We start from the raw sequence: 14,394 nt of genomic DNA, 5'->3' as shown, positions 1-14,394 counted from the left end.
GAGTAAATCAATTTGTTGATCAATTATTCAGTCATGTACAGAGACTTGGAGAAGAGAGACCTAATATTTAATAATCCACATTTCACTGTTTTACTCTTTGGTTCAGATGTGGATACTTTATTGTTCTTTCTTTGTGATTGTTTATGTTTAAATTGTTTGTTGCTGGTTTTTAGTTTGTTTTTTGTCTGTTTGGGAGCTGACACAATCTCTATGGAGATGGGTTTTTGTGGGGGTAGCAGGAGGAGAGAAGCTGCAGAGAGGCGTGTAAGACTGCAACTCTGCTTCCTGGTCCCAACTCTGGATAGTCATATTTTGGGGGGTTTAATAAATTTGTCCATATTTCTAGAAATGAGAGCTGCTCCATCCAAAGTGGGATGGATGCCGTCTCTCCTAACAAGACCAGGTTTCCTCCAGAAGGTTTGCCAATTTTTTATGAAGCCCACATCGTTTCTGGGACACCACTCAGACAGCCAGCAATTTAAGGAGAACATGCGGCTAAACATGTCACTGCTGGTCTGATTGGGGAGGGGACCAGAGAAAGCTACAGAGTCCCACATTGTTGTGCAAAGTTACACACCGATTCGATATTGATTTTAGTGACCTCCGATTGGCGTAACCGGGTGTCATTACTGCCGACGTGAATTATGATTTTACTGTATTTACGTTTACCTTTAGTCAGCAGTTTTAAATTTCCTTCAATGTCGCCTGCTCTGGCCCCTGGAAGACAACTGACTATGGTTGCCGGTGTCTCTAGCTTCACATGTCTGAGAACAGAATCACCAATTACCAGAGTTTGACCCCCAGTGGGTGTGTCGCCGAGTGGGGAAAAACGGTTAGACACATGAACGGGTTGGTGGTGTACCTGGGGCTTCTGTTTAAGACTACACTTCCTCCACACCGTCGCCCAGCCGCCCTCTTTCCCCAGCTGCTTGGGGTCTGCCGGGGAACAGCTGGCAGGGCCTACGCTATCTTCGGCTGCACCAGCTACAGGGGCCAGGCATCTGGATGTAGTGTCGGACCAGCGGCGTCTGCAGGTCTAGGTTTATAACCTGAGAATTGAGAACCCTCAAACCATTCTAGAATAGCACAGAGCAAGAGTCGTTTGTTAATAACCACAGGTTGATGTCTGCTTGCCAAACAGTGTAAAACTTACGGTGACTGTTTAAATTAAAAGGATTTTAAGAGCCCGATATGTTGTGACCCGTCCCACAGGCGAGTGAATTATTTTGTGTTGTTTAATAGTAGGGCTGCCACGATTTGTCGACTAGTCACGATTACGTCGACTATCAAAATCGTCGACGACTGATTTAATAGTCGACGCGTCGTTTGAAGCTTTGTAAGATCCCAAAAGACGCAGGAATAAGCAGCAGGATTTAAGAGTGTAATAACGGACTGAAACAGAAGATGGCAGCACTGCATGTACAAGGATGCCAGCTGCCGTTAAACCCCGAAGAAGAAGAAGAAGCAGCTGTGTCCCAGAATTCATAGCGCGGCCCAGCTCAGTTTCCAACAATGGCGGCAGCTAGTTAGTTTTAATATTACTCTTATTATTCTTTCTGGGTCACAAAATAAACGTTTAACATATTTTCAGCCGAGAATGTAGCTGTGTAAACCTCAAATATCGGCTCAGTTTATCAGGACACCACATATTTTCAAAAGCGCTCCGATGTTTTCGGAGACGTCTGTTACCCACTAGCTCGATAGCTAGATGAAGGGAGAGGAGGAGAAAAAAGAACTACAACCAGACAAAGCTCCTAGAAGACTGAAATGGATGATGGTTGCAGCATGCAAAAAGAAAATGATATCTGTTGACTACAGCATATGCTTTCTCACAGATTACCTTGTGGGAGTAGCTGGACCAAACTCTATTGGTATTTCAAGTTTGAAATCCCTGTTTGACCAGACTAACATTTCAGATGAGGTACCTCTTGACATAAAAATCCTTTTATGTTGTCATAAAACTAATGTTAAATTCTGCTTTAAATACACTTTATTGTACAATTTACTTAATGAATCGTATTCCTTAGTTCTGTTTTTATTTATATGTATTTATTTATTTGTTTTATAAGGTAATAGATGGCCTAATCTATTTGCAGTGTGAGGTATGTTGAAAAGCTTGTTTGATCATAATGACATAGCATGTTTACGTTTTTTGTAATGTATTTGAAAACATGTATTTATGTTATTTTCCAATACCAAGCCAAATCACTGGAAAAATTTTGGATGGGTCCACAAGAGCACAAAGTGCATACTTTTTGAAGGTATGACTTGGACTGTGGTAACTATGTTCTTATCACAAAGGGTTTATAAGTTGCCACTATAAACAAACAGCATTTTCCAAAATTGAAGCCTTGTCAGGAGAACCTGAAAAATACCTTTCTGAAACCTTTTCTGTGTAAAGACTTGTTCAAAAGCAATGCACACAGATTAAAACATTTCTGTCTTGGCCAACTGATAAAGAACACCAAAAATTGAGTGGTGCGTGTTGAGTCTGTGGTCTTGATTTGTTTTGTACACACTATAGAAATTAATTAATGTAAACCAAAAATGACACTCTCTCTAGTGCATGATACTTTTCAGTGTCCCTCATTAGGAAAGCTCAAGGCCCAAGCCTACCATATCCATCTTTTTACAAAACAGTTTTGTGACATACCCAAGAGGACCATAGTCTATATGAATTCATTTGGCGAGTCGGAGGTCAGAAAAAGTGCGGTGTTGAAAAACTGGAGGTAATTAATTAACATATTTAACATAACATATTTAATTTAATTGAAATCATTACCGAACGTGGTTATTGATTTCTCTATATGCTTTTTATTTGTAATAACTGCGATCTCTCAGCTCATTTGCTTCAGCAAGAGGCTGCGCTGGAGAGTGGACCTTGTCACATGTGAGCCACTTACATCAACAGGATGGGAACTCATGTGGAGTGCATGTCATAATGGTACTGAAAACTATAGCTTTAACCTATATAAGTAATGTTTACATTTTTGCCTATTCAGTTTTTAAAGCCTTAGAGGCAGGATGGTAAAATCTCAATTTTTTTTGTAGATTGAACCATTTCAGCAGTAATGCTTTGCTTTGGTTGCTCTGTTTTGTTTTGTTTTTCTCGGGGGGGGGGGTTAAAAACAAACAAACATTTCTTTGTTAATCTAATTCTTTTTGTTCTTTTTTTTTTTTTCTTCGTCAATTATTAGTTTGCCCAATCTCTCATTGACAGTAAAACACAAGTGGAGGAGTACAACACTGAAATCACAAAGCTCAGGTCCCGACTTTGCCACTACTTATTTTCCTCAATAGGTAAAGATAAAATTAGCTGCCTTCTTTTTCTCTAACATTGGAAAATGTAACTTGTACTTAAACAAATTATATTTTGCAGATCGAACTAGGAAGTGCAGTCAGTGCTGGTGTGTGATTGCAGCCAAAGACCGGGTACACTATGACATGTCCTTAGCCATATAGATTGTTTATTTAATGGACTTTGTTCATTTGTTTTTTGTTTGTTTATTTCTTCTTCTTCTTCTTTTTTTTTTTTTAATTCACAGGTGCAGTGCCAGAAATGTGGTGCATACAAGCACATGCGTTGTTCAAAGTCTGTTTGTGGCATCTGTATCTTCTGTGAGAGTAAGTCACAATATAACTAATGTCCAAAAATGTTTAAAGTGAAATTTTTTTTCGTAATTTTGCCTTTGCACACCAGGACTGTGTAATTAAAGTGGACGTTTCAAGATCCAGTTTTTACACAAAACTATTTTAGACATAACTGTGTCGTATTGTGGGGATTTCTCTTCACAATTAAATTGATATAGTGCTGTTTATATCATTCTTCTTTATGTAACAGCACAGTGCAGCACAGCAGAGGGAAAGGAGTTGTGCAGCATAGTGGGTGGCTATACAGGAGGAGCAATAGAAGTAGCCAGTGAAGAATGTCATCAGGGAAAGCATCAGGCAGCGAATGACAAAGGAAAAGTTCCTAAGGGAGAGAACATCTGCAGCAAATCGACAAGTAACAGTGAGATAGGAGGACTGACAGTCAGAGATGAAGGTACACAGACTGAAAGAGATGAAGGTACACAGACTGAAGACAATGAAAAAGAAGCAGAAGTATACGGCACAAGTCTCAGTACAGATAATGCTGCTGCTGATGATGTTGACAGGATCGATGCAGATGCAGAATTTCAAACTGATTCAGAAGGAACTAGTACAGTTTACAGAGTGCATGGTCGCTTATCTGTACCAAGCTCAAAAAAGAAAACCTACACAATAACAGAAGACGAGATCAAGCGCAGAATCAACGCAGAGAACATGTCAGTTCATGTTTTCAGAGGTTTGATTGGGGTAGGTATACATTTCGTGATTTTGATGTCACCTGAAATAAATCCGGGTTACTCGTATCAATGAAGTGACAATGTGGCTGGAAATTGTGCATTTGCTGCAACATATACACAATTACACCATGTAAACAAAAGCATTTAACTTTGTGCGCGTGTGTGTGTCTCTCTCTGCTCTTTTGGTGTTTGCACTTTTTCTTTTTTAGGGCCGTAAAGCCAAACTGCCCACAATGATTCTTGACAGGCCTAAGAAGGCCAAAACTAAAGTAACGGTGTTTAGTGTTCTGAGTGAAGAGGAGGCTGGGGAGCTAGCCCTCGGGTTTGCCGGAAGATTGGCCTGCGATGTCACAACAGACATGGTCTGTAAAGGCATCGACCATTCAAGTGCTGATATGACAAAGTAAGTTAGTAAAACAATATGAAAGTTGTATCTTTTTTGGTATTATTTGTCATTTCCCCGTATTTGGGTTATTGGTGTAACATTGTTAATCTTACTTTCTAATAACAGACAGACTCTTCTCAAAATCCAACACAATCTTAAACATGAGCTGACTGATTCCTCAACCTTCAGTTTGCTGACACACACCTTTGGCCCCGCTGCACTGGATTCTGTCATTTCATTCCTGTGTGAAAAACTTGATCTTGTCTCTTAAATAATGAAACCTTTTGTGACTTTTGTTTGTTCTGTAAATCAGAATCTTGAAAATTGTTCATTGTTGTTCTAAGTTTGTGTTAACTATTTGGCAAAAATGATTGGTTCCTAATCCAAACAGCATAATGACTGTTCTAACACATATCTTAAAAATGCTACAAAGAAAGAAAATTATCACATATGTTTCAATATGAATGTAATTGTGTCACACTCGGTTTGTAGTAGCTTTCCTGTTTTATTTTGAGTTTTGGTATGTTTACACTGTTATTTTTATTTCCCGTGTGTTCGTCTTCCCTTATTAGTTTTACTGTATTTAATTAGTCTGATTTAATAACTTATAATTATTTACTTTCCAGTGTGTATATATGCTCCTCGTTTGGATTATTGTTTGTTTGAGTTCTGCCTGTCTTTTCTATTAAAGATTTGGACTTTTGGACTATTAGTGGACCTCGTAGGTTTTTATTCTGTTCAATTGGTAATTGACTGGGTTTAATTTAGTGGCCTGGAAAACAGGCCGGAGGGGTCTGGTCATTTTAACCCCCTAAGACCCGAAATCTTCCATGGCATGCATTTTTAATTTCTCTTTGATATTTGGGCCGATTGGAACCCGATGAATGTAAAAAGAAAGAATTACCAGGTTTTGTTTTTTTTACCTAATTTTTGTTTCTGAGAAAAATGAGAGCCACATATGAGGACATTAATTTGAAATTTCGATAGAACAGTTGCAGTATAATGTCCTCATAACTGTATATCAGGCACTTGTTGATCAAGATTTAGTATTTTGGTCTAAATAACCCAAAATGTGATGTCCACATGTGTGGACGCCAGGCTGGAGTAAAGTGTTAGAGCTATTTATACCTATGTAAACTTTTATACACTGGTTTTTACCTGTCTTGTTTCAGAAAGGTTTAAAAGGGTAATGTCCACAGTTTATTTGTTTATTTATTTGTTTGAATTCAACATATTTTATTAAAGTAATTGAGCTTGAACACAGAAAAAACTGAATCAAATAATCATAAAATCAAATCACTTGCACTATACTGAAGTCTAATCTACTCTGAGCTAATGCCGGTTTCCAACACTAATGATCGGGTGAAGGAGAGAGATGAGGGTGTGCACGGCCACTGGTGCTCTTATCCCTGTTCTTTGTGATACAATCCAACAGGAAAGCAGTCAAACCCTTGGACATTAGCCAAGTTAACGTTCACAAATATATACACACAGAGGAACTCTGAGCCCCAATGTCAGCATTAGCACAAACATGCCACTTCATACCAAATCTCAGTGTGAGGTCAGGTGTTAGTCTCATTCCATTATTCTGGCTATATTTTCTTACTCATTACTATTAAACTTATACTTAAGACTAACTATTAACAAAATCACACCCCAATAACTCTGTTATTACACTTTGTATTTAATCATAAAAAGGCTGGATGTTGAAACCTTTTACTTCTATTTTGCATGAGCCAGGATTCTCAACAGCTGATACTCTATGTCCAAAAAGTGACAGGTATCGTTTTATGGAGCAAAAAACTTAAGAGCGCATATTTTATAAATAATACCAACAATTACAAATGCAGACCTTTAATAGTAATAAGTAATCCTTTATTTATAATGCATAGCAATATAAAAATAGTAACATATGAAAATATTACAATGGGCACAGATGAATTTGTATCAAAAACAGCAACCAAGCCAAAGTAATGAATAACACACATAAATAACAACTGCTTGAGAGACCAAACAATTTCTTTTCATCTGTTCCGTGGCAGAAAGTTAAGACAACTATTCAGCTTTAGGTTTCAATAAACAGAAGTAATGGATGCAGTCCCTTTGAAATGTCACACAAAAGTCTACTTGTGCATATACTTAGCTTTAACTCTTCTCTTTTTTGTTTTGTATTCCAAAAGGTTTTCATTTTCTCCAGAGGATGTCTCTCTTTCAGTGGTTATCGACTGTTCACATTCATTTTCACAGACTGTTGGAATGTCGATGCTGGCCGAACGTTTCTTGCTAGAATACAATGGCCTAATTTTGCGTGCATTATCTGTCGTCTTTATTTCGTACTGGCATATACTTTTGCCTACTTGTTTTGTTTTTAAGACATTTGTATGCAGTTCATCTATCATTGCAGTAATACCCTCTGGAATGAATGCCCACTGTTTAACTGTGTCTAAAACAGCATTTAGTTTTCCAACTGCATCTTCTGTGCATTTTTTGTCTGTGCTTTCAACTACAGGAGTGTCATTCAAAGTTGATAGAGGACTTTTCAGAGAGTTTTTCATTTGTTTAAAATGGCTACAAGCCACCTTCAGGCAAGCACATGTGTTATAGTGAGAGAACGTACAACAAGTGCACTGAAGTGTTTCAGCCGATGCAAAAAAACACAGATTTCCAAACAAACTTGGCATTTTTATCACTTTCAAGTCCTCACAGTGTACAAAGTAATGCCTTTCTTTCACTGCAATTCTTGCCAAGGTCTGTTTCCATGTTTGGATAGATGTCATTGTCAGCCTCTGCTAATTTTGCAAGTAACACTAGATGCTTGCAAAGAAGTCCTCGTAAGCCATATGTACAGTTGCAGTAGGACTCAACAGGGCAGACATCATACACCATGTCTTCTCTTGACTCAGATGGGACTTGATATGCATTAACTCCATGGCTGTTCTTGACTGTAATTTTAAGAGCCCAACCACTTTCCATCAGTCTTGAAGCAGAGTCTGAAACTTGAGACAAGGTGTCAGCAAACCTGTTTTTCATGCGGCCCACATCTTGCAGGGTTTTTATGACTGAGAAGTAGTCGGCCTTCCCTAGGAGCACTTCAATCAGATCATCCAGACGCCTATTCGTGTAGCCAGATAAAAACTGGTATTTCAGGCGGTGGAAAAATCTGAAAAACAGTTATTTGAAATGATTAGTAACTGTAATTGAAGGAATTTAAAGTTTTAATCAAGACTGTATTATTTTTTAAAAAATTGGAATACCTATTGCACACGTCTTTTATAAAGGAATGCTCTGTGCCGGTTTAGCTGATTTAGGCAAATCCACCTACTCTGTTTTTTGTTGTGATAACATAAAAAACGCTGCTAGAATTTAAAGGATTTGCCTAAAACCTGTTCTGGCAATGACATGAAGAACCTACTCAGTTTAGCCTCTTGGATTAAAGCATAATATCTTTTTTTCAGCAATACAATTGAATGAGGTCAAAATAATAAATCATACCTTTCAATCACATTGTTTGTTTCAGAACGAGCGTGACTGAAGCGACGGCCGTAGTCACACCACATGTGGCCAATGCCTTCCCAGTGCTTCTGAAAATACTGGCACACCAAAGGGTATTGCTTAAATGTCTGGCAGAACTCTGCTGATGTGGCTTTAAAGTCGTCCTCCTAAGAGAATTGGATGCAACAGAATATATTTCAATCCATTTAACAGACCTATTGAAATCTTTAATATTATGTATTGAAGCCCTTTTCCTTTTATTGAATAACATTAAGAATTTTAAGTTATTAATAATATGTCGTGTTTTTGTATTAAGAAGCAATTATTTCTTCCCTTACAATGGCTAAGAAGGAACACTAAACCTATAAGCATATTTGGTTTCAGCATCTGTCTGTGAAAGAATCCCACTCACAAGTTCTACTGCACAGTGGGTGACACAATGATGTTCTGCACAGCTTAAGTACTTGTTTTGATAAGCAAGATAAGAAGCCAGTTTTAGAAATTGTTTCAAAAATCTATTTTGTATCTCTGTAACTTTTTTTAGCAACTGAAAGTTATTATGCTCTTAGTGTAATCAAGAAATCAAAATGTGAAATAGACAAATTACACTTACAGATGTGCAAGCTTTCAGCTTACAAAAGAAAGAAATGATTTCATTTCTCTTTTGGGTGTTAGAAAGCCCATGGACCCCGGACTCTGATTTTGAAAGCCATCGATTAACAGCCTGTGAATGTAAGAGAAAAAAAGTTAATCTGGAGAGAGAGACAGAGGAGCAGCTGTACAAAAAGCATAAAAGAAAGCTGACGTCAAAAATTACTTTGTCACTCACTGGACAAGAGGACCTGTGCATTACAGAAATCAACCAGGCAAACATATTTTTAAATGTCAAAAAGAGCTTTGGGAAGCAGCCACCAGAAGATGAGTGCACTGTGGTCTTAAATGGATGGACATAGTCACTCAACATTTTATCCCTTTATATTCATTAACCTGAGTAGGTGAATATCACAATGAGGCAAATCATAACAACAGGACCCTGTTGTAAAAATGTGTTTCAGGTGCATCTTAGACAACGTGAAAAGAAAACAATGTGGTTTACCTGCAAGACATGGTACCAGCATAGAAGGATAGCTGACTCTGGAAAAACCTTCTGCAAAGCATTTATTTCCGCAAAGTCTTTGTCAACCATAAATGCTCTACAGAAAAAAAGAAAACACTAAATGAGATTAAACAGTATGAAAATGTTTTTGCTATCTCAAAGCACCACTTCAATGCCAAATTAAACATTTCAACTCACAAGTAGATGTATAAAATACTGCATACAGCCTATAGGAATAACTTTAACAACTGGAAAGGAAAGTTTTTTGCAGCCCATGCTGCAGCTATAGCATTAGATTCTGGCATGTTATAACTTTTTTGAAAAGGAATTATTTCAAAATTAATAGCTGTCAATGTATTATTTACCTCGGGGAAGTTGGGAAATGCTCACAAACTATTCCAAGAACAGTTTCCAGGGTTTTCTGACTTTCGTTGCTGACAATAGCATAGGCCACAGGGACTCCATGCCCATGATCATCTCTTACAACAAGTGTGAATAAGGGAAATGAATACTGGTTAACGCAGTGCGTGGTGTCAACAAATACTAACTGTTTTGCATAGTTCTCCATGTTTGATTTCATTACAGGTGTCTGCAAAACAATCATTAGTTCTTGGTCAGATGTGTATGGTTGATAGAAGAGAACATGTTCTTGATGTTTTCCATTAAGTAAGGTATGTACACTTTGACTGTCTCCACAGTTAAAGTGCTTCTTCCTCATCATGCAGGTTCTAACACTGTCAATGTCACGTGGTGTGACAAAATGCTCTCTGTTGTGAAGATCTCTGTGTCCATGTTCTTTGGCCCATTTATGACATTCGGTTAGTATGATGGCTGGCTTAGTTCCAAGGGAAAGCAGTTCCTCAATCTTCCTCCTCAAATCACTGGAAATATTGTTGAAATGTGCGTCTTTTGGGTCCGAAGGATCATGCCCATCATGCTTATCATATGTACGCTGCACGATGACTGTGTGGTCTTTCCAACATTTGAGTACTTTAAATGAAACATAGGCCTTACAGCCCACTGCTCTGTAGCTGTTTCGACTTTTTTCCCCAGCTCTGATGCAGTTGAATTTGTAATAGTCTCTTTTCCTGTCTTTACCTGAGGCAACATTTAAACATTTATAATGTCCATGAAGGGTTAATGAGTTCAATTTTTCTAACACAACACTGAATGGGTCCTCCTGGCATTGTGACACATGCACACAAAGTTGTGTATCTTTTCCAGTTCTTTTTTTTTCCTCATTCAGAACACTTCTTCTAATTATGTCGTCCATTTCTGGTGGAAAAATAACGAAGGTTTAATTAGTCAATATTCATTAATTCATTTTAACTTGTTTTGGGGTTTTTTGCAATACAATGTAAATATTAAATATAATATTTAAAAAAAAAAAAAAATATATATATATATATATATATATATATATATAAAACAAACAGGGGCTAAAAGAAGCTAAACTTTCATATGGTATGTCTCTGGCAACTTTAACATGATGTCCCAGGGACAACATCTACACGATGTCCCAGGGACAACATCTACGCGATGTCCCAGGGACAACATTTACGCGATGTCCCAGGGACAACATTTACGCGATGTCCCAGGGACAACATTTACGCGATGTCCCAAGGACAACATTTACGCGATGTCCCAGGGACAACATTTACGCGATGTCTCAGGGACAACATCTACGCGATGTCCCAGGGACAACATTTACGCGATGTCCCAGGGACAACATTTACGCGATGTCCCAGGGACAACATTTACGCGATGTCCCAGGGACAACATTTACGCGATGTCCCAAGGACAACATTTACGCGATGTCCCAGGGACAACATTTACGCGATGTCTCAGGGACAACATTTACGCGATGTCTCAGGGACAACATTTACGCGATGTCCCAGGGACAACATCTACGCGATGTCCCAGGGACAACATTTACGCGATGTCCCAGGGACAACATTTACGCGATGTCCCAGGGACAACATCTACGCGATGTCCCAGGGACAACATCTACGCGATGTCCCAGGGACAACATTTACGCGATGTACCAGGACAAATTTGTAAATTTCTGGATTACTGTTAATCTCCATAGAATCAAGAACTCATGTCCAGTTTCACAGCTATGGACCAGTTAATTATGTTTCCAGGTGATAGTTTGATTCATAGATTCAGCACACAACCATAAGTCTAGGCCTTTTAGTCCAGATTCTCTTCACTTATGTTTGTAAAATGATCAGGGAAGCTACTGCAATTTTGCCTGACCCAACCCCCGGGCCACGAAACACCCAAAAAGTTGGGGAACGCTGGTCTAGAGAACACTGGTTAGCTAATGCTGTCGTCAAGTAGCCTATCGCTAGCAAACAAACAGCAAGCCAAGTGAGGAACATATGTATAATGCTTACCATTTATTAAAGGAAAGTATCCTAAATTGACTTCAAATTCGGCGGACAGGCGAATTGACTTCAAATTCGGCACACAGGCGGCGGTTTTTCGCTTCTTCACTTGTATTTCGAAATACTCGAAGGCGGGTATTTCGAAGTCGCAAAGGAATGACGTCACAAGAAGGTGATTGGTCACTTGCAATGTTGAACCTGGAACAACATTAGTTATGATGATGTGGGAACAATGCTGACACGAGGAAATCAGATCGTCCGGAGTCGTGTTCAGTGAAGGAGAGGCGAGGCCGAGTAACCTTGCGTAGAGACAAAAGTGGACGGAAGGGAGGCAAACTTGCGGCTCCACAAGTATAATTATAATGTAACATAGACTATATCGATAAAAAAGGATATTGTCACATCTTATATCTTGTATGGAAATATATCGATATTTTAAAAAAAACTCGATATATCGCCCAGCCCTACTCTCAAATCTGAAATAAAGCTGATCCTTCTCTGTCCCACACACTCAGGATCTGAAGCTCTTCTCTTACATTTTTTCAGTTCTACAGTTTAATCCATCGTTACAGATTAATGAGGAGGTACTGAAATACAAGCTTAAAAAATGGTGTTACTGTCTTTACACATGTGGAGACTGAAAACATGCTGTTGTTTGCACATATTTAATAATCAGCTCTGCACAGGAGCTGAAGCAGGATGCAGCCTGTTGCTTTTACAGTAAAACACTTGTAATAAAAGTACAGTAACAGTGACTGAGCAGCCCGTCTTGATTTCTTTAGTCAGGGTAAATTCATTCACCTGCACAGATTAGCTAAACGAACTTTGCAAAACAAGTTTCCAAATAGCTAAGTGCTCATCTTAGCTAGCTAGGTCTCAGGAGCTAGCTAAGGACGGTAGTTACAGATTAGCTTACAAACACGTTTAACTTACCGAAAACGTGCAGCGGGGCCTCGGGTCCTTCTGTCGGTAGTCCAGTTTACTGAAGAACACCTCAGGCTGTCAGGTTAAAACAGTCGGTCATGTTTTCGTAGCATGAACGCTGGCCCGCCTTTCAGAGCTTACGCTCTATCTGCTATTCCCGAACAGAGATACGCAAGTTTCTCCGTGACTGCAGCTGCCAGTCAAAGCTGTTATGATGACGTTACACCCCAATTTAACATCACTGTGGTAGGAAGTAGAATCAAACTTATGGGAAAGGAGACCGTTGGACATAAATCGGCGTGATGAGAACTATTGATAACAAAAAAAAGAATCTCTGGAAAATATTATCTGTGGAGAATTAATTTATTTTAGTCTGACCCCAGTCCCATCCGCTAGGGGGAGGAGGCGGGGTTTATGACCTATACAGCAGCCAGTCACCAGGGGGCGATAGAGACGTTTTGGCTTCATTTTTGGGGAGCTGTTGTTAATATTGCTATTAACCTACACTGGAGTGTTTATAATGCAATTAACCCATATATTTGATGTAGTTAGGTCAAGTATTATTCACATGTATATCATAAGGTTATCACAAAAAACTGTACTATTTGCTGTACTAATGTGTGACCTTTGACCATGTTGTGACCTATTGTCAGAAGGCAAAGCAAAGGGTTAACCTAGGGGTTAGGGGTTATAGCATATCATAAAAACTATACAATAATTTAACTATACACTTACTATAAATATAAATACACAGTACAGTGCTGACACAGAGACAGACAGACAGGCAGAGAAGTGATGATATTTCAGAGCAGATTACTTTTGTACAAGTTTGTGTTGAGTATGGTGATGGCTTTGGGGGAAGAAGAATCCCTGAGTTTGTTTGTTGTGGCCCTTATGGATCTATAGAGGGCATTAGGTTGAAAAGATGTCTTGTTTGCCTCCGTGCAGCTGGCGTGCTACACTGTCACTGCATAGGTCAGCAGGCTCTCGATGGTGGATCTGTAGGTCACCAAACACGGGGTGTTTAGTTGCTCCGTCCTGAGCTCCCTTAGGAAGAGTGGCCGCTGCTGGGCTTCCTTGACTAGGGCCCTGGTGTTAGCTGCCCAGGAGAGGTCTGCAGAGATGTGGACGCCAAGGAATTTGAAGGACTCCACTCACACGATACATTCTCTGTTGATATGCAGGGGGGCAGGGGCACTTCTGTTCCACCTGAAGTCCAGGATGAGTTCCTTCGTCTTGATGGTGTTAAGTGCCAGGTTGTTTGATGCACACCATTCTCCGTCGGGCACTTCCATCCATCCCGCTCTCCAGCGTTCACTCCCTGGACAGTTAAATCGATTATCTTTTGTTACGGCCCTAGCAGGGCCTCTCTCTTCCTGAAGGTGCCTGTGTGGGCGTGTCACACTACCTCTTCTGCCTGAGGTGCCACCTTTCCCTTTTACACAGCTGACTCATGTCAGTAATTAAGGAGATTTAAGCCCAGGGAAAGGTGAGCCCTGGGCCAGAGCTCACCTTTGGTTATAGCGTCCTCGGTCTCGATCTGTTAGTATGTGAATTGGTGTGGGTCCAGAAAGACTGACAACGCACATCATACACAAAGTTTTTTTTCCTTCTTTTTCAAATCTTTGGATCACGTGCGTGCCGAACCGTGGAGTGGGATCAGTTCGGATTATGGATCAACCATGATCCGCTGCACCACTAATGTATATATATGTGTATATGTGTGTGTGTGTGTGTGTGTGTGTGTGTGTGTGTGTGTGTGTGTGTGTGTGTGTGTGT

At 39.5% G+C, this 14,394-nt stretch overlaps 2 protein-coding genes across 4 annotated transcripts; one reads left to right on the top strand and one right to left on the bottom strand.

Annotated features, from left to right (window-relative positions):
• Positions 1 to 2,186: 2,186 nt before the first annotated feature.
• LOC145423467 (uncharacterized) lies at positions 2,187 to 5,425 on the top strand. Of its 3 annotated transcripts, XM_080296025.1 has the most exons (7): positions 2,187 to 2,729; positions 2,842 to 2,944; positions 3,198 to 3,300; positions 3,380 to 3,432; positions 3,546 to 3,624; positions 3,842 to 4,731; positions 4,840 to 5,425. In XM_080296025.1, exons 1-6 carry the CDS (start codon positions 2,548 to 2,550, stop codon positions 4,399 to 4,401), a joined length of 1,080 nt encoding a protein of 359 aa, XP_080152151.1. In that variant the 5' UTR covers positions 2,187 to 2,547; the 3' UTR covers positions 4,402 to 4,731; positions 4,840 to 5,425. The 3 variants fall into 3 exon arrangements, 1 of the variants encoding a protein (XP_080152151.1); XR_013904512.1 differs by lacking the exon at positions 2,187 to 2,729 and having other exon boundaries at positions 2,930 to 2,944; positions 4,538 to 4,731; XR_013904511.1 differs by having other exon boundaries at positions 2,607 to 3,300; positions 4,538 to 4,731.
• Positions 5,426 to 6,562: 1,137 nt separating this feature from the next.
• Positions 6,563 to 10,524, bottom strand: LOC113014399 (uncharacterized). The gene is made up of 5 exons (XM_026155904.2): positions 9,667 to 10,524; positions 9,302 to 9,398; positions 8,819 to 8,929; positions 8,206 to 8,372; positions 6,563 to 7,873 (listed from the first exon to the last, which is right to left on the bottom strand). Exons 1-5 carry the CDS (start codon positions 10,020 to 10,022, stop codon positions 7,414 to 7,416), a joined length of 1,191 nt encoding a protein of 396 aa, XP_026011689.2. The 5' UTR covers positions 10,023 to 10,524; the 3' UTR covers positions 6,563 to 7,413.
• Between the last annotated feature and the right edge of the window lie 3,870 nt (positions 10,525 to 14,394).

The sequence above is a fragment of the Astatotilapia calliptera genome, chromosome 22 (assembly GCF_964374335.1).
Source record: "Astatotilapia calliptera chromosome 22, fAstCal68.1, whole genome shotgun sequence".
NCBI lineage: Eukaryota > Metazoa > Chordata > Actinopteri > Cichliformes > Cichlidae > Astatotilapia > Astatotilapia calliptera.
The sequence above is the reverse complement of the archived record's forward strand: the minus strand, read 5'-3'. Positions and strand labels throughout refer to the sequence as shown.

Excerpts from the sequence above, each read along its gene's own strand:
- LOC145423467 (XM_080296025.1), top strand. The coding sequence starts at position 2,548 with ATGACACTCTCTCTAGTGCATGATACTTTTCAGTGTCCCTCATTAGGA. Across the intron at positions 2,730-2,841 it reads GCGGTGTTGAAAAACTGGAG|CTCATTTGCTTCAGCAAGAG; the intron begins GTAATTAATTAA and ends GCGATCTCTCAG. Across the intron at positions 3,301-3,379 it reads CTACTTATTTTCCTCAATAG|ATCGAACTAGGAAGTGCAGT; the intron begins GTAAAGATAAAA and ends TATATTTTGCAG.
- LOC113014399 (XM_026155904.2), bottom strand. The coding sequence starts at position 10,022 with ATGATGAGGAAGAAGCACTTTAACTGTGGAGACAGTCAAAGTGTACAT. Across the intron at positions 8,930-9,301 it reads GCTGGTACCATGTCTTGCAG|GCTGTTAATCGATGGCTTTC; the intron begins GTAAACCACATT and ends TTACATTCACAG. Across the intron at positions 7,874-8,205 it reads ACAAACAATGTGATTGAAAG|ATTTTTCCACCGCCTGAAAT; the intron begins GTATGATTTATT and ends ACTGTTTTTCAG.